This window comes from Aplidium turbinatum, chromosome 16, assembly GCF_918807975.1.
Source record: "Aplidium turbinatum chromosome 16, kaAplTurb1.1, whole genome shotgun sequence".
NCBI classification, from domain to species: domain Eukaryota; kingdom Metazoa; phylum Chordata; class Ascidiacea; order Aplousobranchia; family Polyclinidae; genus Aplidium; species Aplidium turbinatum.
This window is the reverse complement of record NC_137487.1, coordinates 16,271,149-16,293,061: the sequence shown is the minus strand read 5'-3', so window position 1 is coordinate 16,293,061 and position 21,913 is coordinate 16,271,149. Positions and strand designations below refer to the sequence as shown.

The window sequence follows — 21,913 nt, the reverse complement described above, 5'->3', positions numbered from 1 at the left end:
TGTGAAAACATTATTTATAAATACCGGTGAACTGTTAATTTTTTTCTGTGAAATCTTTTTCAATCGCAAAGTATTTGTAAAGTAGTCGGAATTTGATACCAGGGTCAGAAATTTGTTTGTTTGTTTGGTTTATCTTTGTTTGGTTTATCTTTATCCTGCATTGCGGGAAAGCGGACTTGAGCGCTATGCATCGGTGTACGCCTTCCGACATACACCTGACCCACGCTGCAGCCGACGGCAATGTCTGTTTCCGGTTGTCTACTCTACTTATGACTTAAATTTGGTACTACCCATTACTCGAAATCGATCACTGGGTAGAGGCAATTATCGTAAAGTTTCTTGCCCAGAGAAACAACAGCAAGTGCGGGTGGCTGGAGTCGAACATGCAGGCTCTCGACTGCGAGCCCAACGCGCTAACCACTCGGCCACTGCTGCCGACGACTATAGTATATATATGTTTGTTCATTTCCTTGAGCTTTAAATTCCTTTTGATACGGTATATATTTATTAATTCAATTAGTGCTTCATAGATCTAACTAAACTGACCTCTTTCAGTTAGACATGTAAGATTTAAAATCAGATTTTTGTTGTATTTGAAACAATGGAAAGTTTGCCTACTTCAGCATCTGAATCTGACAATAAAGCATTGTCCACTCCTAAACAACTTGAGAAAAGTGCTTTGACTGATGTGTCTTCAAGTAAAACTGAGCAAGCTGGTGCAAGTTCCAGCACAGTTGCTGATGATATAAGTGTTCTTGAAACTACTCCCTTGGAAATCAATGGTTCATCCAGAAATGATGAATCTGACATGGAAATGGATTCTTGTAAAATAAATAACTTACAGACATCACCACATTCCATGTCTGATATTGAAGATCGACAACTCGACCAATCAGTACATGGTTTAGAAGGGGGTGACACTGATAAAACACTACAAAGGTGGGCTAATGCTATTCTTATTGTCATCATGATAATATATACAAACAGTCGGTTGACATCTTGGTATTACAGTATGGTTTTGAATGTACACACGTGGTAGATTGTTCTTGCATTTTTATTCACAAGATGGCAGATGCAATACTTCATAAAGAACTTTATATATATTCTGCCTTTTGCTCATCTGTATGTTTGGTCATATCAAGGCTATATAATACCTGATATTTAAAGATTTGATTAAGTGAACAAGGAAGTAAATTATTATTTAATGTTTACTTTCAAACATATATATATATGAAGAGCTTGTTTCCAAAACCGCTTACATCCACTTTTGTGATTTAAAGAAAACCACGAAAAACGTTTATGCGCGTAAGTGGTTTTGGAAGAAAACGCAATTTTTAGTGTCAAATTTGAAGCAGAAAGAGAAGGTTTTGGAAAAAAAGGAATGGATAGTAGGTATCTATGGTAATACTCTACCTAATGACACTCTGAACTCAATTTTGGTAAAGTGGCGCCTAAGCGGTTTTGGAAACAAGCTCTTCATATATTTAAAAATGTTTCCAACTCACAGCCTTGAAATGATTATAGCACTTTATGTACTGACTAACTACTGCATGTTGTTGCTGTGTGATGATTGTTCTATGTCATGGTTGTTTGTTGGATTTTGGCAAAACTGTATTGTAGCATGGAATCTTGTTTTAATTTAAATGCTTTTTGTATGTTTGTACCATAATGGTGCTTTAATTCCAACAGTAGACTATTGTTGTCTTTTAGTAGGCTACATACCGGTACCTTTACTCACAATATTTACATTGCACAATTTTTTCAACTATTTTCTATATTTATGTTTTTAGTGTGCCTCCTAATAAAGGTGACCAAAATGATGCTATCAACTCTCCTCTGCCGATGGACGGAGATGTTCCTTCTACAGAAATAAACCAAAGCTCCAAAAATGAAGACAGCTCTGAGAAACCTGTTGTTGGCAAGTTTAAGAAAATACAACTGTTTGAAAAGAGGAAAAAAATGAAAAAGTCTTTGAGGATAAAAAGGTCAAGTGATGAATCTAATTCTGACTCTAATACACAAGAAGTTAATGCTAATGCAGAAGATAGTAACCATGAGCCTGGGGAAGCAAAAAAACAAAAACGAAGTACGAAGTTAACATATTGTTTACGTAATTGTGCTAAACTTATTTGTCATAGAACATAAAATGAATATTTTACAGCGTATTATATATTGTACAATACATACTTGTTTTACCATCTTTTATTGGTTTTAATTTTTATTACTAGATCACATTTATGACGGTGTGACAATACTAAAAAACATTTTTTTATTGTTTACATTAATAATGTTGTTTATCCAACATCGGTTAATTTCAATGTATTTTGTACAACATTGCTGTGACTTCAATCATTGTATATGTACAGTCATCAGTCACGCCCCATGATCATTTGTAATGGAAGGGTTTCCGTCTTGATTCGATATATTTGTTGGTCGATTATATCGACAAGTCTGGATAGGCTGAAGTAGGACACTCCTGCATAAGCAAAGTCTAACAATACTTTACTTATAGCAACAACAAGTTTTAGTAATTCAATCAAAATATTGATATTCTATATCCTTCAAAATTACAAATGTTACCTCATCTGCGTAGCTTTGAACAAATCTTATTAGAATTTTAAAAGATATGCCCTAAGTCACTAACCCTAGGTTATGTTACCAATGACTGGTCTTTGAGTGGTCTAGTGTCAACTAGCAAACTATATTCAGAATAAAATATTTTAAACGTGGCTACTTTGCAATAGTGTGTAATTTAATTAGCTACTCGGCCACCAAGTAACTGTTCTTTTGTTCAATACCAAACAATGCAATTGTCTTAATCATTTGATTCACAGAGGAGGGGTAGTTTGAATTGTAGCCCATCAAATACAAAACTTCAATAAATTGAATATTTTCTCTTTTCTTTCAAGTCTTTGTACCATTTTCATTTTATGTATGTACGCTTTAGTCACAGAACTATAAAAAGATTATTGTGTTAGTTCATTTATTGCCCTTTGACTAAAGTGCTTCTTTTAAAACGATTTCAAGTTTTTTTGTGCCAGTACTTGATGGACATCCCATGCAATATTGCTTAGAAGCTATCTTTGAGCTTTGTCTTGAAAACACGCAATGCAACAAGTATTTGCTCAACTGTGCTGAAAGTTTTGCTATGAACTATAACACTGGCAACTTCATAAAATATATTTGTTAAAAATGACAATTTTGTTGTAGTTTGTTTTAATTATTTCTATATGTCTAGTCTATGACGTCTAACAATTTGCAATGTTTCTGAGGGGCTTTCATAGGAAAATTTTTTATGGAATGTGTTGTTGTTGTGTATCATATTATAGGTGATGAAGAATCTGTCAATAGTGATGCGGACGACCAATTTATGGATGCAAGGGAAGAACTTGATGATGAAACTTCTGTAAGAAAAGCAATTGAACGTCATTGTGAAGAGCTATCAACAGACAGTGAGTGAAAACAACATTAGGTTGTATATTAAGTTCACTTGTGTAAAACTGGTTGAGCAATGAGCATCGTATTACTTATAGCCTGTTTTGTAATAGTTGTGTAGATTTTGGCTTGGACAACTTGCCGCGAGATACTTTTCCACGAACGTTTTGCCGCAGGTACTGCTTGTTCCACTAACCCACCAACTCGGATATTGCCTCTGAGTTGACCTTGTCTTTGTCTTCCTTTCCGAATAGATGTAAAATGTTTTGTGTTGTTTTTAGGTTCTGTGGAATCGTCCTCATCTTCTGATAGCGAAACGTCCAGTGAAGAAGAGAAAGACAGACAAGAAAAGCAAAAGCTAGAAGACGAGGATTGGCTCACCAAAGATATAAAAGCTCTTTCTGATCCATCGTGGAAACCATTTGTTGCATTGCGGAACAGACAAACTGCATTTTGCAACCAGTATTGGCCTGTAAAAGTAAGCGAGCAGCAAAACCATTAAAAACAAATTTCCATTTTTATCATTTCTTTATCCATAATTCCATGATAGATTGAAAGGTCTAGTTTGTATTTTTTGAACTCTTTTATACTGAAACTGTTCATGACATTATACGCGCTTCTGGTGGAAACTGAACTGAGCTATCACAAGGTTTTTCGCCGGAATAAATGCGAATTATCACTTTAAACACCCCGTGATCGTTTAGCTTTTTTGTACTGTTAAATGTTGAAAGCTTTTGTGCCTTGTGATTTTGTATACCAGAGCTTCGCACCTTGCTGTCCAAACAACGACTGTTTATCAATTCAATCATACACGCTGAAAACCTTTCTCATTCATTGGCATGTTACATACTTGGTTTGATTTGTCGCGTACACTTTGGTAACAGAAATTAAAATAATCCTAATTTTACTTCTGAATGAAACAATTGAAACATTAATGACGTTGTATGAATGAAGATAACCTAACAATTTCCAGGGTACTAAAATGCATCAATAGCTTACGCGGATGAATTAATTCAGATCTAGCTGACGTAATATTGTTCATTGTTTCAGGTATGTGGGTCTCGTGCGATGGTTCAGAGGTTCAAGCTTCATACCGAATTGGAAAAACATCAAGGTTTGTCTAATTAAAAAACAAACAGCCCAAAATGTAGAAACTGAACTCACGTTGATGTTCTGCAAACGTTTCGAAAACTATACTGTCTTCATCTTTAGTGCTTTAAATGTACATTTGTGTATTTTATTTAAAAAAGTTTTCGAAACGTTTGCTGAGCATGAGTTTAGTTTCTACATTTTGGGCTCTTTATTTCTTGATTAAACCGTGGTTTGTATTTGTGGCATCACTGACGACATACTAATCGTAGTTTCAAGTTGCAGTGCTTTGTCCAGGTACTTTCTGAAACATGATTTTAAAGTGATACATAGCCTTTCCTCTATGATGTTTCTTCATGCAAACTTTGTCAAAACCGTTTTTTATTGAGTGGTAGTCGCTGCTCTTGGCATTTAGTTTTAAAACTTCTACAGATAAATTGCTCAATGCGTTGGTCATTCACATGATACATTGGTGAAACCATTTTGCCATCTTGAGTTTTCTTCAAAGGCTGCGTGAACGCGCTTCATTTCAATCAGAGTGGGACACTTCTTGCTTCTGGAAGTGACGATTTGAAAGTAATGCTATGGGACTGGATCGACAGCAAGAAGCAGCCTGTTGTCGCGTATGAGTCGGGACACAAGAGCAACGTCTTTCAAGCAAAATTTCTTCCTGACTGCGGAGACTCTACCGTCGTGAGCTCAGCCAGAGACGGTCAAGTAAGCTAATCTGTCTTGCTGGGGTTGTGTGCTATAAATTTTAACCCTATGCCGTTGTAATCATGCTACAGGCCGGTGGTTAGACTTAGGTGAAACATACTTTAGGTTTTTTTGTGGTATCCAGGCCTACGCCTAATGGTTGAAGGTTTAGAATAAGTGGGCGGAAAGGCAAGGAAGCCAATTTTCGTGTCCGCCACCTTTAGACATGCCTTTTAGTGTCTTGTCAAACACACAGCCGCTGAGCCGCATGCTCTTGAGCGGTGTCGAACCCGGCTCCCTTTCCAGACTTATTAAGGCTCTCACCGCTCGTCTATGCAGCCAATTGTTAAGATATAAATAGACAGACTTGAACACATGAACACGCAATCGCCATGAACACTTTCAAACCAAGTGTCGTGTCAAAGACATAATGCTACTGGGAATTGTCGAACCGGCAGCCACTCACACCGCCACGCTACTGTACAATCTATCATGATGACTGCTTAGTTTTTGTGACATCCTTTTCCTTAAAAACATTGACCATGCTTACAGTGGTTAGTCTCGGATCATTGAGACACAGGAATACTGGATTTTCATTATCAGAAATATTTAAGGCCATTTTGCGAGTGGCGGTAGTCCGGTAGATACCACAGTCCTGCTGAAGATTTTATGCAATTCTCTCACAGGTTAGAGTGGCGGACATATCGACAACGGGGTCGTGCCGCGGCACTAAGAAGGTCGCCCAGCACCGAGGGTCGGCACATAAATTATCGCTTGACGTCGGCACTCGCTCGTCGTTCTTGTCGTGCGGAGAGGATGGAACTGTCTTTGGAATTGACCTCAGACTTGACAAGTAAGAATTTGTTAACAAGCCATCATCATATTGCCAAGACACAACGAAGGCAATCGCGAGCATACACCCGCCTCCATTCCACAATCAGTTGGTCGTATCTTTTGTTTACGTGATGCGTTGCACATCACTTTGAAAGCTGTGGTTGATCAACGTTGGCAGTTTCCTTTTAAATTTCACAACATTAACACTGCACAAAGTTTGTACTTAACATGCTTCAGTGGTACTATGATCATCAAAGCACATGATCATCAAAGCAAATGGTTGGAAAAGAAAATATGATGACATATGGCTAACATGTTTTACAAACTGGATTTAGTAAGACGCTGGCAAAACACAACGCTAATTAACATCTTTCCCAGACCTGCAACAAAGCTGATCACTGTGAAATCCGACAATCGAAAAATCCCTTTGTATTCAATCCACACTAACCCTTCCCGTCCCTACGAGTTTGCCGTAAGCGGAAGAGACGAAAACGCGAGAATATTCGATCGCCGAATGCTGGATGGAAATGAAAATACTGAACCAGTGAAATTGTATTGTCCTCATCACATAAAGGGGGGCACAGATATAAAAGGTATGATGCCAGTCTTTGCTAAGCTCATGATTTTACAAAGCTTTCGCCTGTACCCAGCTTGCAAACGTTGCTATTTTTGCGAGCCGGACAATTCCAGCACGAACCGGTTTTCTTCACTGAGTGTTGTCGTGTTTGCTTAATTCGCCTTGGCTGCTGAACGGACCTTTTGCTACTTGTTAAAATATTTTCTACCTAATGCTTCTTAATTCTTGTGACTTATCAATTCCGCAATTTCTTACTTCATAAGCTGGTAACCTCAAAACCATGCCTTCCACATCAGGTGTTTGTTTTAGATTTTAGGACTTAAAAGTTGGACTGTTTGTGTCAATTTGTGCATACCGGTATTAATGTTTCTGTAACATATTTTATTTATGATTCGCAGCGAATGTAACATGTCTTGTCTACAACTGGGATGGTAGTGAGTTGTTGTGCAGTTACAACGACGAAGATATTTATCTCTTTGACACAAGCCATTCCAGTGAAGCCGATTATATTAAAAGGTATTTTCTTTTGATCAATTGCAAAGTTGTTTGTTTAAATTTTCCAGCGATTACTCAAGAGGTAGAATAGTTAATGGAATGTCAGTAACGAAATATGTTCACTGAACATTAGGGTGCCACAGGCGCCCTCATGTGGCCGAAATCACCTGAACTTTTTTTCTGGTGTGACATTTCACATATTAAGGCACTTTGCAAAGTTTGATTGAGATTGGACAAAAATTGGATGTGCAGATTGAAAACGAAAGTCTAAACTGAAATACAGTAAAATTAGGGGATTTCCCTAGTTTGAACATCAGTTTTTTTGCTATTTCTCATCTTTTCTCAACATTGAAACAAGGTAAATTCAAGAATTAGGTTAGGAGACCAGTGCCAGTATGTCAAGATCTCAATTGAGGTCAAGCATGACAGCTCCGCGCCTGTTACATTGATTCACCATCTTGCAACATTGAATCAACATAGCTGGCTTGACCTCACTCAGGGTCTTGGAATAATGGCTTTAGTATTTCTTCTTCTGTTGAATCAGTATTGCAGCGCCCAGGAAAGCTTAGTCTTAAACCCATGCAAGTTGTGACTTAATCTGGGAGAATATAGCAGACAGCAAAGATAAGGCAGGTAGCCTACTGTAAGAAAGGGTTATGTTACCTTTGCTTCTTGCAGGAAAGGCTAATAATGTTGTAAAACCTATGGTTGTATTGTTTTTTAGGTTATTCTACTAATGATAATTGATACGGTAGTGCTTTTACAAATCGGTCTGGTTAGTATTACAATCATGAACAGCCAGTCTCAGAATGCTGAGAAACAGTATCTTCTTTCTACTATTCCAACGAAAGATGATCAGAAAATCAAGGGAAGTAAACTGCCAACTTATCATCAAGTGATTTTAAGCTTTCTTGCCTTTAAGCAGGAGCTTGAATCTCAAAATCCCACGAAAAGGAAAATCCAAATATCAGTAGATGCAGCAAACGAGACAGTGAAGGACATCTTAACGTTTTACTACAAAGCTAATATTCCAACAATTCATCCAAAAAAAAATGGCTCAAAAAATTCAATCTTTTCGAGATGAAATGAGTCTTATCTTCAAAATTCAGATGGAATACTTCCATAGGAGTGATAGAAAGCAATCGGAAAGGATTAAGGAATTTAAAAAGAAATTCAATTGACCTTTCCTTTCTGGCCTCGCGATGTAATGAAGAAGATGTCAATTGAGGAAGATAAAGAATTTTTGTGGAGCATGCAAACTACCAGAGAGGCGTCAATGGCAGGGAGAGACAATGCTTTGCGTAAGATGTTGAAACGAAAACATTCTAGAAAAGAAGCAGAAGTGCAAAGGAAAAAAAAGAAATAAAACGTCAAGAGGCTGAATCCAGCAGCAAAAGTAACATTTTACTTTCTTCTAGCGATGATACCAGTGATGAAGTGATTGCAGTTAACACTGCCGAGCCTTCTACATCCACAGGAAGTAAAAGGAGTCACCGTCGAGTTGTAAAAACCGGTACCGCAATATTTGTACCACACGACATTTTACGATCACCTGGTTTAGTGGCCACAAGTTTACTAAACAGAATAACACCAACTGCATTATCTGCAACACTACACTCGTTAATCAAGAGTTGTTCTGGTGAAACTATTCGCGTAAACTTAAACCACATGACGGCTCAAAGGTATAGAGTTGAAACGATTTTCAATATTTCTGAAGCGGTTAAAAAAGGTTGGATACCTCCTGAAGTTGGAACCATTCATTGGGATGGTAAAATGATGGAGTCACTAACAAACCCTAATAAGCAAGTTGATAAGCTTCCGATACTACTATCAGGTATTGGAGGCTCAAAACTGCTTGGTGTTCCTTATTTGCCTGCACAAACATCCGATCCAAAAGGAAAGCAAATAGCCAATGCAAGCATGGAATTGTTAAACAATTAGAACTGTACTGCATGTCTTGCTGCAATGGTGTTTGACACCACAAGTAGCAATACGGCCACAAAACTGCGGCCTGTATCCAAACACAAGGTCATCTTGGAAAAGACCTACTTTGGGCAGCATGCAGGCATCATATTGGGGAGATAATACTGACGCATGTTTGGGAAGAACTCAAAATAGAAAGCAGCAGTGGACCCAACATTTCCATATTTCAACGCTTTAAAAGCAATTTTCAAACTCTTTCTGATAGCGCATCAGGTTGTTTTCATACATCAAAATCGCACGAGAAAATTGATCTGCTTGCCAGCAAGCGGGAAGAATTGTCTAATGCATGAAACCTCATATTTTTAGGCATTTTTCATAAATTGTTGAACATATACAATTGACACATGGTCTGTACGATTGTAAATTAGTGAGTAAGTTCACCAGAAAGTATTTGAAGTTCAAATACTCCGTAACTGAGAAGAAATGTCTGAGTTTTGATGATTTAGAGAGGATTTTACTATTGAAATTGTGAAAATTTACCTTTAAAAACTTTAAACTTAATCTGCACGTCCAAATTTTATCAAAACTTATTGAAATTTCTCACATATGCTTTTTTTACCAAGTGTCACATACAAAAAAAAGTTCAGGTGTATTGGACGCAATTTTAATTTTTGAGGGGCGCCTGTGGCACCCTACTGAACATTGTTCAGCCAGAAGTTGTTCACTTTGCAGTTTCTTTCCTGGGAGTATAAAAGTTGCCTTATTTCATTGTTTCAATGCTGTGGGTTGTGGAGTCAAGTGATAAACATATGACTTCGACTCCTCACTTTGTAACTGGCCGACTCCGGCTTCAATGTTGCCAGATTTTTTTTAAATTTTGGTCCTTTTTTAAATTTATGTTCACTTAAGTTATGATTGAAATTTAAGCGGTGACTTTCATAAAAACTGACAAGAACAAGCACTTATATTTTTTAGTGAAGTTCAGACCGCAATACGGAGAAAAGAAACAATATTTTAAAAAAATTGAAAAAAGATTGCAAAAACAAAAAAAATATTTATCTTTTTGTATCAAGTCGGAGTCAGCCCTTTTTTTAACGACTTCGACTCCGGACACTCCAAAATCCATCCGACTTCACAGCCCTAGTTTCATTGGTGTAAAGTTGCCAAATTCATTGTTTCAACATATGATGACGTTGTAAAGAATGTAGAAAGGCAACTTTTGCTCAAATATCATTTTACTTTAGGTACAAAGGTCATCGGAACAATGCGACAGTGAAAGGAGTTAACTTCTACGGACCTCGTTCAGAGTTTGTTGTTTCCGGAAGTGATTGTGGAAATGTTTTCTTTTGGGACAAGGAATCTTCAAGGGTATGTTATTTTAAAGTTTGAGGTATTTTTTGTGTGCTTTGTGTATATTAAATTTGCTGCAAGTTTACTACTATTTAACCTCGTGGAATGTTGAGTATGAATACTGTGTCTCTGAATACCTATCAGTTCCAATCGAACTAGTTTTGCCAATTTCGATTTGGGCAACGTTAAGGGTTAAAATTATTGTCCGACAAACCTTGAAAACGTCTGCCAATTCCTGAAACTGCCGATATTGTTTTCAAGGGTTGCCAGTTCCGCGGTTTTCGCTCGTGAAACTGCGCTAGTTTTGCTTCCCAATTGGTAGTTGTGGTATCATTGATTTTCTTTTATTTCAAACCGACTTTAATAGAATGAGTTTTTGTTGTTATTAGCCAAAACTCCAAATAAAGTGACCTATCTTTGAAAGGTGTGAAACCTATACGGCAACACTACAAGAACTGTTGATGTATCCATTTTGAAAGTCGGACCAAAACATATCTCAATTCTAATCAGGTTGTGACGTTGGTGGAAGGAGATGACGGCGGCGTCGTGAATGTGCTGGAACCTCACCCAAACCTCCCTGTCATCGCAACAAGCGGACTTGATCACGAAGTAAAAATATGGACTCCGACCGCCAATCCAACAGAAGTGTTTGAGCCATCGGAGTTAAAAAAGGTGCGTTGCCTAATGCGGCAGGTGTGAGCTCATGCTTAGGCAAGACAAATTGTCTAAATCTACGTTTGTTATACTGTATGTACTATGTATGGTATCATTGGTATGCTACACAGGCCCCGCCCTTTATACAATGTAACTTTTTCATATGTCTACTCCACCACAGACTGGGCCGCCCAAGTCACTTCTGACAGCTGGAATACAAAACCAATGGTCAGACACGAGCTGGATCCGGCAACACTGTTCTGTTATTACAGTTGAATGCCTTTCACGCTTTCGACCGTGTGATCTATACAACTTCGCGTCACCTGACCAGCAGTTTGTCACTTTGGTAGTTGCTGTAGATGGTTTCGTGCTAATAAAAGATACACAGATATTACCTGATATCAGAAGTGGGATTCGAACCCACAAAGACCCTGAGGAACACGCATTAAACCGAATACTTAATGGGTTGCTGTTTAATTTTTGCAGACGATGTTGTCAAACAGACAAGAACGTGAGGAGGAACGCACGAACATGCCTGATATGATCGATGGCCACATGCTCTGGTTCCTGATGCGTTCATTGAGGAACAGAAGGTCAGCGTTAACTTTTTAGTACCTTTTGATTTGCGTCCACAGATTACACGCATCTTAGAACTTCTCAACTACATAATACTTTGCCATTCTTACTACAAAGTTCGTTTAGATAATTTAAAGTAGGACACCTATGCATTTTTTTAAATTAAAAAAAAATCAAGCATGTAGCAAACTGAGCAGAATAACTGTTTGGTGCAGTTAGATTTTTAAATGCTTGCATTAGCAGGGTGCAAAAGAGCAGCGTCAAAACTCTTAAGTCATGGTTTTGCAGGTACGTGACTTGGTATCCAATCGAGGCTACATTGTAAGGTGAAAAACAGACAATGCAGCTTGCCGGTTTATAGTTTTGCCTTATATGAAAAAATAGGTTCTCAACTTAGCAGCTTCTGAACCACGGTGCTGTATTGGCATATTTCGGGAAAAGGGCTTTGTGTAGTTCTTGCGTCTTTTCAGCATCACCCAAACGACGTTGAAAAGATGCAAAAACGATAAGTTTTGGTAGCTAGGGTAAGATTGTTTGAAAGCTCCATTATTTTATCTTTACTCTAAATGCATTACAAATTTGTTCTTGTTTACTTCAGCCGCCGAAGACAATTGAATGGCGACAACTCAAGCTCAGATGACACGAACTCGTCCGACTCATCAAATGACAGCGCGAGCGAGTCTCGATCCCCTCAATGCGCGCAGTCGTGAATTTTCTTCAAATGATCGAATGCAACCATGGCAACTATTTTCTTTTGTTGCGTTTGCTTCCGGCACTTAGCACGTCACTCATCCCGAGGACGAATGTACTGCTGCTTTACTTTATTGATATGGTTCGGTTATACGCCAAGGCAGTTGAACCTTGTTTAAAAATAGCTGCTGTGAAAACATCTTGCTTGCGCATGAAAACTTTGCCATTCTATGTCAGGAGAGCATTGATAGAGAAATATTGGTTCTCGGAATTGTTTTTGCAACCTGTTGTATCTATCTTGTGAGCATCAACACTGTTTTTTTTTAAACTCTGGGTAGTGTTTCTGACCACGTAGGTCGTAGGCTATGGTCAATTTAAAACCCCTAAAGATCCAATCTTGCTATCCAGGAGTTCCCCGAATTCTACTAAATCTCCTGTGTTAACTTGTATTCCTGCTCTTCCGAGGTGTTTTGTGCCAAACTGTAAAGTGCATGTAATTGAACTTCGATTGAAACGGCAAACTCTTCGTACGGTAATTGCTCCCTATAGTTTTGGGCATTGCCTTCAAGTGACACTGATGTGGATGAGTGTTCTGTTATTGGTTTAATGTGGGATACCTTAACACATCCGAAACATGACACGTATATGATGACGCACGTCCTACTTTTTTTGGAAACTTTATGGTTAGCGAATCGCAATTGCTCGCTGTTCTAGTGAGTACCGTACTCAACCTTGTGCTGGCAGCCAGGAAGAACACTCCTTGCTACAAGTCAACATTTTATTCTTTTGTAGTTATAGTTATTAATGTTGTATTTTAAGCGTTTTCATTCATAAAGACATTGATCAACACTAAGAAACAGTAGTTTCTCTGTATCATATGAAAGATCTCGCCCAGTCATTCCAATGATCAAAGTGTAGCAATCCCCGCTTAAGCCCAATTTGGTTCTGAATTACTGAATGTATAGGAGTGGCAGAGAATATTTCGGTCCCGACGTGGGCTTAATAAGCGGGGACTACTGTACTTAAAACTTCTGTGATTGAATGATTACAAAATTCATACACGATCAACGTATTCACCAAATGTCATTTCATATTATCAATTAGAAAAAACCTACACACAATCACGTGCGCAAGTGACAATATCTTCATCCTGACGAAAGTGACTTCAAAATCTGTTACTATTAGTAGATCTCAATAGAAGAATGAAACCCACAAGAGCAGGAGTACACTGTACTGTACAAGCTATAAGCTGGCAAGGTTATGGCGAAAGATATTCGATGCAGATTAAAATAAGAAATTTACTGTAGGCTATAGCAATGTGTCACTTGAACTTGTTTGTGCAATTTTGACAACAACATGTTGAGGGAAAGTTACTTTAAACGGCTTAGGGCATGGCGCACAGTTTATGAAAAAAAATTTCAAATCCCCTTCCTCTTTGGTCAGTGTGTGTCCTCTATTGTACTACTCACAATTCTCACATGCAAACTGTTTTTTTATTTTCGAGCGCAAGCATTGCAAACTTACGATTATAATTTCTTCATGAAAAGGCTTGTAAGCGTAAGTTTACGATTGCTTACATGGTTGGTGACGGCCGATCTGTTTATTTTGAACATATTTTAATAAATTATTTCAGTACTTGATGTCAGTGGAGTGGTGAAAAGCATAGCACTGGTAGTACAGTAGTCTCTTATTAAACCCAATTTGGTCTGGTCCGGAATTACTCCCATCCATATGAGTGGTAGAAATTCGTACGCGCTTAACAAGCGGGGCACTGTATTACCAAATACACTACAGGAAAATATTCGTTAAGACCCTAATGCTGTCATATCAACCGTATATAACTCCAGAGGAAAATTGTTCTGCTTCTGCTGCTTGAGAACAGTCAGTCCGCTCGCTTTAAATATTGCGAGGAAATGTTCTCTGTTCCTTGTCACGCTGCTGTCCTCAGCATCGAGCTCAACCTTATGACGTGCTACGTTGTCCTTTATAACGACGATTCCTCCGTCGCACAAAGCCGCTTTGCAACGCTCAAGGAACTTCACAAAATCTGCATCAGTGAGATGACCTGAACAGTAAAATCATAAATGGAAGAGGCTGTAGACAAAATTGTCCATCGTCATGTAGCCTACAACTTTTTCAAAAAACAAGGGATTTTGGCACATGACCCTTTTAGGGTTGGGATCTCCAACCACGGAATTGTGTGGCTTCAAGTCCAGGAAGATTTGCACGGCAAAAGAAGTCATACTGTATCATCAAACCTACATCGCATGAGATGGCACGTGATTTTATTGATATTGAGTTTTTCTCCAGTAAAGTACATTTTTATAATAATGCGATTAATGCATGATTTACTATCTAAAAACTGCCGTAGTGCTTTCGGGCTATTGAAAACTATAGTTTGGTCGGAAACGAAGTGAGGTTTTATTTTATCAAAGGCAGCTGAAAAATACAAAAAAATTTAAGAAACAATGGAATCCAAACAAGAAAACATTTCACGAAACAAGTTCTTCGAAAATGATTTTCTTTCTAAATTATCAGCCATAATAATTAGAAAGTCGTCAAAGCACATAAAAGTATGAGAAAAAAATGTTTCAAGAACCTTTCTGGATAGTTTGTTTCGAATTGGCTTCTTCAAAAGGAAATTTACGTGAAAACGAAACACTTCTTGTTGAATAGGTCTTCATTATGACAATAAGTAAACACATTCTCGGTTTGGTTTACATGTGCAGATTTAACTTCGAGTACGATACCTACTCCTGGGGTTATACAATGAAGCTTTTAGATGCTGAGACTTCTAAATTTGGTTTCCGAAATCTCAACCCTAAGTAAATTCTTACAAATTACCTGTCACCCACTGGACCCATATAACGTCGTATGTGTCGTCGGGAAGAGCGAGATCTTGTAGTCCGCAGCAAAAATAATTCCTAACTCTAGATGCACTGCTTCCGAGGTATGTTTTTGCTTTGTCTAAAAATTCTTGATTTAACTCTGCTAAATCAACAGTTTGAAAGAGAGGTAAGAGCAAAAGCTTCGATACCCTTCCAATTCCAGCCCCACAGTCCAAAGCTCTGTTAGTTTTAGTCCGAGGATTTTCTCCCTACAGGAAAAAAAGAAGATTGGTTTGGTTGGTTGAATTTGAATCTTTACCCTGGGACTGACCACGCATTGATAGGTTATTCCTGGTAGTTTCGCATGCTTGTAAAGGCTCTTGACGCAGGGCCAGTTACCGAGATTGACAGAGTGAAATTTCCGATTGTTGAAGTGTTGTTGCCGGGGAATTATTCCCTCCATTAGGGGCCGCTGAATGGAGAGCAGTCCCAAGTATGCGTTGCTCAAGCGCACATCCCGAGAGTCGAACCAGCGCCGTTTGATCTTGAAGCTTCGTTCACGAACTCACGCGCTAACCAACTGAGCTATCGGGGCGGACAAGATTTTTGCTGAACATCCATGACTACACAACGATGAAAATGTATGTTTGCGAGATTTGTCACCTAAATCAGATATTAGTGTTGTCCAAAAGTCAGGTCCACACCCTTTTCTTCAGCCATCCTATATATATAGAATGTTGCCAACCTACGTAATGCAATAAGACAACCCCTTTCTAGAAAACGCAATAATGACTGATATTTGAATAACTACTAACTGGGAAGTGTTTTAAAAATGCATAGAAGCAAATATAATTGAGTCATTTAAAGAAATAAATTAAAGTCAAGTCTATGCTAAGCAAATTCAACGTTTATACACGTAATCCAACAGGAGAGCTGACACAGCACCAGTGAGATATTGGAATAATCATATAACATTCCCTGATTTCATACATACCTGAATAAACTGCTTTAGAAATGACTTAGAACTTTTAATATCGGTGCGTGAAATACGTTCGTAGCCCCCAAGCATGCCATTTAAATTGGCAGGTATAGACTTCCAGTATTTATCAGCATTTTCATAAAATTCCTTTTCAGAATTCACTTCATTGCAGCCATTAATTAAACTCATTGCTAAAGTTATGTTTCAAGCATTGTTGATACAAAAAATAAACTAAAAAACACCTTAAACAATTCTTGTGAGATGGCAAACTCTGAAAAAAGGCAGTAAAATATTTCACAAAAGCTTTTGCCACAAAAAAAAAATTCAACACAAGTCAACAAAAACTTATTTTGATGATGATTTTTGGTAAGATTCACAACAAACAATACCTTGTGTCACTGTAGAGAATAAAATCAACTATAAAGCAAATAGCAGTGATTTGATTTTGTTTGATAGTGTCCAAACATATGCCAAAATCAATCATAAAAATTCCAAATTAATAAATATATCATATTGGGAGTTTATTAGCCTATGCTGTTGCGGTCAACTTCAGCCATACAGAATGAAACATAAAAAGCAGTGAAAGTTTGGTACGCTCAACACTACCTTCAGCAGTTTATAGAGCATCCAGTACAAATGTTATAGCGTATCCGCTTAACATTACTGAATGTCAAAGGCACCAAAACATGAATTTAGCAAGCCTTTTCCAGAAACGCAACTTAAAACGTATTTGTATTTTAGGTACAACGTGATAAAGTTACAAAATTGACAGGAGCTTGAATTATGACGAGATTATGACGCGTTTATGACGCGATTCGAATGACTCCAACCCTGTTTGTAGGTTGTCTCAAGCTGGGAAACATTGAGGTTATTAATCTTCTGCAAAACCTGCTGTTGCTGGAGGGCTAAGCAGCAGTTTATGGATTTTCAAAGTGTTGCAAGAACAAAGCCAATAAATAGTGTTGCCAGCCGATCGAGGGTTATAACCGAAGCTTTGAGACATGTGACGTTGTGATAATTGGATAAATATTATTTTTATTGATCCGATAATTGTGACATGATACATGCCTTTGCGACTTTGGCACCCTTGCTAGATCACTGTATAAAGTAAGTTACATGGATTGATCTCTTTTGTTGATGGGTAGCTGATATCAAGTTAAGAATGAAAGTTAGATATGTCATCTCTGGTACACAACGGGTGCAAAACAGGTTTTCAGCAAAAAAAAAAAAAGACCTCCAAGCTAAAACTCACACCCATCACCATCTGCTGATTGGCCTAACTTTTAAAAAGACTTGCATTATAAATTACACAAAATAACAAAAAGACAACAAAATATAGAAAAAAAGAAACAGAAAAAACCCGAAGTTACTCAAATTATACAAAATAACACACCCAATGTATTGTAAACGCTTTGTCTATGACACAATTGACACATGTATCAACTGCCAATTATAAGATTGTAGTATATATCTATTTTATTACTGTATATTATACAGTGTACAATCACCACATTTTCATCTCATTATAACCATAAATTACAGTTGTGTTTTGTTGAAAGGTGACGAAAACAAAGGCCAGAATCAGTTACAACTGTGAGTATGCAGAAGCATTGATCAATCTAAATTACTACTAATAATAATAATATGACACATTCTCACTATGCAGTATGTCCAGGTATATCGAAAAACTTTTAATTAAAAGCGATAATTTACTTCTTTTTTGAAACCACACAAATCAAAATCGCATGTAGTGCAAGCACTGAACGATATGCATTATTGCAGAAATCTACACATAACAGTTACTGGTGAGCTTACAAAATATTCCACCTTCGGTTTATATTTATACATTGCACCACGAATCCACGATATTGACAAACCAATTATTTTATATTCAACAATAAACATGTTCCTAGTTAACCAATTAACCATTGTTACAAATTGAAAATTTATGTCTTACAAATTTGTATATTATATATATATACACAATTTTTTTTTGTATGAAATAGATCAACTCAAATAGTCGGCCATACAGTTTAAAAATCACCAAATTATTGACCAACCAGATTATGTTGCACAAAATGCAAACTAAAAAATAGTGCAACTACCGGTAATATGACACTTGTAAGCCAAGGCAGTAAATAAACCAAGGAAAAATAAAATATGGATGTTTGGCACTGAAAAAATATGATCATAAAAGTCGCTGCGAGCCTCCAGCTAAGATATTATATGAAAGTACTAAACAAGTTCAGGCATCACCTAGCCATATTGAATGTAACTTATTGTATCAGACAGAGAGAAAACAAAACATTCACGTTTCCATAACTAAAGTTAAGTATTCAGGCATAAGACCTAGATTTCCATTGTTCCTTTTCTCGCATCTCTCTTACTTCGGCAACAAGCAACACGACAAGAACCAAGTTTAGAAGAAGACAGCCTGCTAATATCCAACGACAAAGTCTGCTGTTCTCCACAGTTTTCACACTTTCAAGAGTTGCAGTAGTAATATTTGATATTGTTGACTTAGGAGAAGACGAGTTCAAGTTTTGTGGATGAGGCATTCGACGAATATCATCATCATCACTAAAATCAAAATCAGCTCTTCCACCAACTTGGCTAGCACTGTCATAGATAGAAATTTCAGGTTCAAATAGCTTATTTGAATTAACAGTACTGGTAGTGCTTTCAAGCCTGCTTGTATCATCTCCATCACCACTATCAAAACGCCTCTTCCTGATGCTATGCAATCGTAATTTTGCAGGACTTATCAGTGGTCGTTTTCCGATAGTGCTACCTTCTGCACTGAAATTACTTACACTGCCTAGTACAGGCATTTTCTTGCATTGCATAGGTGAATAAGAAGTCATGGACTGGGAAGTCCGTAGCCTGGGCTGAGACTGACCAGCTACAAAACCGGCAAGAGTAGACTTAGCCTTGGGTTTGTTAAAAGGCACAGCAGTTGGTCTGGCAAAAGCAACAGTAGAACCAAATTTATTGATGGAATTGTGTGCAGGAAGTGACTGACAAGATGACAAAGAAAGAAGACTAGATGATCTTGATGGTGGAGGTGTAGGGAGACTTGAAGGGAGGCTAGTTTCAGCAAACAGTGCATTGGGTTGTTTAAATTGATTGAAATTGGACACATCATCTTGTAGTTTTAATGCATTCAAACTTCCATTTAACTCGTAATGTGATTGTGTTTGATTATCATGAGAATGACATGTTTCTTGGGATATAGTTTCCTCATCACTAGGCATGCTACAATCCGAGTACATGCTGGTGTTTAAATTGCATGCTGATTTGGGTCTCAGCTGCTTTAAGCTTCTGGTTGTTTTTGTCTTATCTTGAGAAGATGAAGATAGTGTCACATTTGATTCACTGTGGTTGCTACTGCTATTAAATGTCAGCGCATGGAAAAGATTCTTTGAGCTAAACCATACTTGCAAGAAGCAAATCATACCACGAATGTAAATGACCATATCAGAAGCCAAAACACTTTCAAAAACAGTGATTTCTTGAAGTGATGGTTTTGATGCCATTCTATGTTTGTCAAGGTCATTGGAGTAGAAGTTTATTAGTTGGGTTGCAAAATCATTTTCTTTGTTATCAAAACGTTTGTCAGTATATGCAAAAGCTATGCAAGTTATCCATAGGAAGACAGACAGAGCATGAGATCTTGTACGCTGATGATAAAAAATTCTCGTTCCTGCTATACTTAAAGTCAATCCTGACACAATAATGAAGCCATAAATATCTCCTTTGAGAAAACTATCAAAGGAACAATAGACATAGATCAAGTATGTGGGAGTGTAACTGTAAGCAGCAGTCAATAAATAAAACATGTTCAGATACGATAGCAGCATGACATTAAACCAACAAATGACTGCTATTACGTTGCTCTTCTGATGAATTTTATGAGTCAACAAAGTATTTGTAGCATTAGAAGACTTTCTGGACAACTGAGTTACTTTGTCCTGCTGCTTTTTAGACATGAGTTTTCCACGAATAATAGTGTCTTGCATTTTGATGTGACGACATAAAACCTCCTTGCACCTTGGACACAGCTCATACAGCTGGTCTAACTTCTTTTTGTATTCAGTTGCTTCTGATTCAAAGTTATCTTCATTGAATGGCTTAAACTGAGAGAGTTGCTTGACTTTCAGTAGTTGGTTACGAGAGCACCTATTACATAACTGAACTTGTTGAGCAACATACGAGGTTGAAGGAGAGGAGAGGCATGGTGCAACACGTTTCACATTCAAGCTTTCATCATGCATTGCAGGGAGATGTTCATTGTAGTCCCCATTCTTGTTGAACCCGTTGTATTGCTGACAGTCGCCACATGTCCAATTATTTTTTTGTTTTCTCAACACTGTAACATTGGTGTTGCAAAACCAACAATTAACTAACGTTTTGCCGAACTGGTTCCTCAAAATCCAACCAATTAAACTGATGACTACAAGTAAAGCAGAACTGCATATCCATACTTTATTCGCCACCAAGAAATTAACAACATCCATTAACTTGAAACAATTTTTTAACTATTTCTACCTATAGCCTACAAAGTTAAATTTACAATCACCTAGAGGCAAAAGTAGACTAATATCAAAACATATATCAGTCTTCACAACTTTGTCAGAAATGAACATAGGTACCAGAAGTCATAATATACTTCAAAACAAGATTTTACAATTGAAACATTTGTTAGTTTGTAAGTGGTAGGTATCGATAAGTAACACTTACCAGTGGTAGGCTAAACACTCTGAATTAAGAATCAAATATAACAGAGTGTATCAAACAATAATAAAATATTAAGGTGTTTTAACTTGATGATCAAGCTATAAAAAATGGTGTGTACTAGGTTTGCAAGATATTTGTAGGATTAAAGCTTCTTTTAGTTTGTTGTCTAATGTCTAGTTTATATAGGCTACATGGTTTGTTTGAACTTTTATGCTTGGATTAAAATCATCATCTTAAAACAAAAAAGTCTCTAATAGAATATTCTTGGCAGTGGCGGTTCATGGCTAGTTTCAATTGATAGACTGCAAAAATGTTTTACATGCTGTACAGTGTACATTTACCAATTTCAGCAGGGTAAGCTGCAGCCCTGGGTTTTTTTTTCACTGATACTTTTCGGTCATTTGTCCGAAATGGCTTTTTTATTTATTTCGGTCTTTTTTCTAATAAAAATATTTCTTTTCTAGTAGTCTGATACAAACTAAAATTTTCACTTCCTGACTAGCTACAACATTAAGTTTCGCTGAGAAACGTTTTTTTTTCGGACATTTTGACCGAATTGACTATATATTTTTTCAGACATTTTGACCGAATTGACTATACTTTTTTCGGTCATTTTGCTAAAAATTTGGTCAATGACCGAAAAAAAAAACCCAGCTGCAGCCTAGTGTTGGGCGATATTGAAAAAACAAAACGATATGATATTGAAAAAAATACTCGATATTTCGATACTTTTGTTCTAATGAAGAAAAGAGTTTCTCAGTCTTCGAAATTGGTGTCGGCATTTGCCGAGGTGATTGCCGACGCAGATGCATAAGCATCGGCAATAAAAACACCGAGGCCACACGAGCGCTTGTAAGGTTAGGGTTAGACATTCCTCCCAGTCGTATGCCACAGCCATAGATTTGCTCGTTAGTCAACAGTCAACACCCTGATGGAGCTCTGAGAAGGAGGCATGTGGATGAGTATCAAAGCACGAAAAGCGGCAAAACGTGGACGATTCATTGCGAACGACGAAGACAGTGTAGATTTACAGCCAAGCGATGAGCCTCT

General features: G+C 37.5%; 3 protein-coding genes across 3 annotated transcripts; 1 reads left to right on the top strand and 2 right to left on the bottom strand.

The window, feature by feature from the left end:
- The first annotated feature begins 574 nt into the window (after nt 1-574).
- LOC145785042 (DDB1- and CUL4-associated factor 8-like) lies at nt 575-13,959 on the top strand. The gene is made up of 13 exons (XM_082596745.1): nt 575-939; nt 1,791-2,086; nt 3,330-3,452; nt 3,717-3,913; nt 4,486-4,549; nt 5,033-5,241; nt 5,907-6,073; nt 6,433-6,647; nt 7,030-7,147; nt 10,294-10,417; nt 10,910-11,071; nt 11,540-11,646; nt 12,228-13,959. The coding sequence occupies exons 1-13, from the start codon at nt 602-604 to the stop codon at nt 12,337-12,339; spliced, it is 2,232 nt and encodes a 743-aa protein (XP_082452871.1). The 5' UTR covers nt 575-601; the 3' UTR covers nt 12,340-13,959.
- Nucleotides 13,084-16,424, bottom strand: LOC145785043 (N-terminal Xaa-Pro-Lys N-methyltransferase 1-like). Its single transcript, XM_082596746.1, has 3 exons — nt 16,142-16,424; nt 15,164-15,416; nt 13,084-14,384 (listed from the first exon to the last, which is right to left on the bottom strand). The coding sequence occupies exons 1-3, from the start codon at nt 16,313-16,315 to the stop codon at nt 14,125-14,127; spliced, it is 687 nt and encodes a 228-aa protein (XP_082452872.1). The 5' UTR covers nt 16,316-16,424; the 3' UTR covers nt 13,084-14,124.
- On the bottom strand, nt 16,397-20,643 carry LOC145785260 (uncharacterized). The gene has a single exon (XM_082596941.1). The coding sequence runs from the start codon at nt 20,641-20,643 to the stop codon at nt 18,463-18,465; it is 2,181 nt and encodes a 726-aa protein (XP_082453067.1). The 3' UTR covers nt 16,397-18,462.
- Between the last annotated feature and the right edge of the window lie 1,270 nt (nt 20,644-21,913).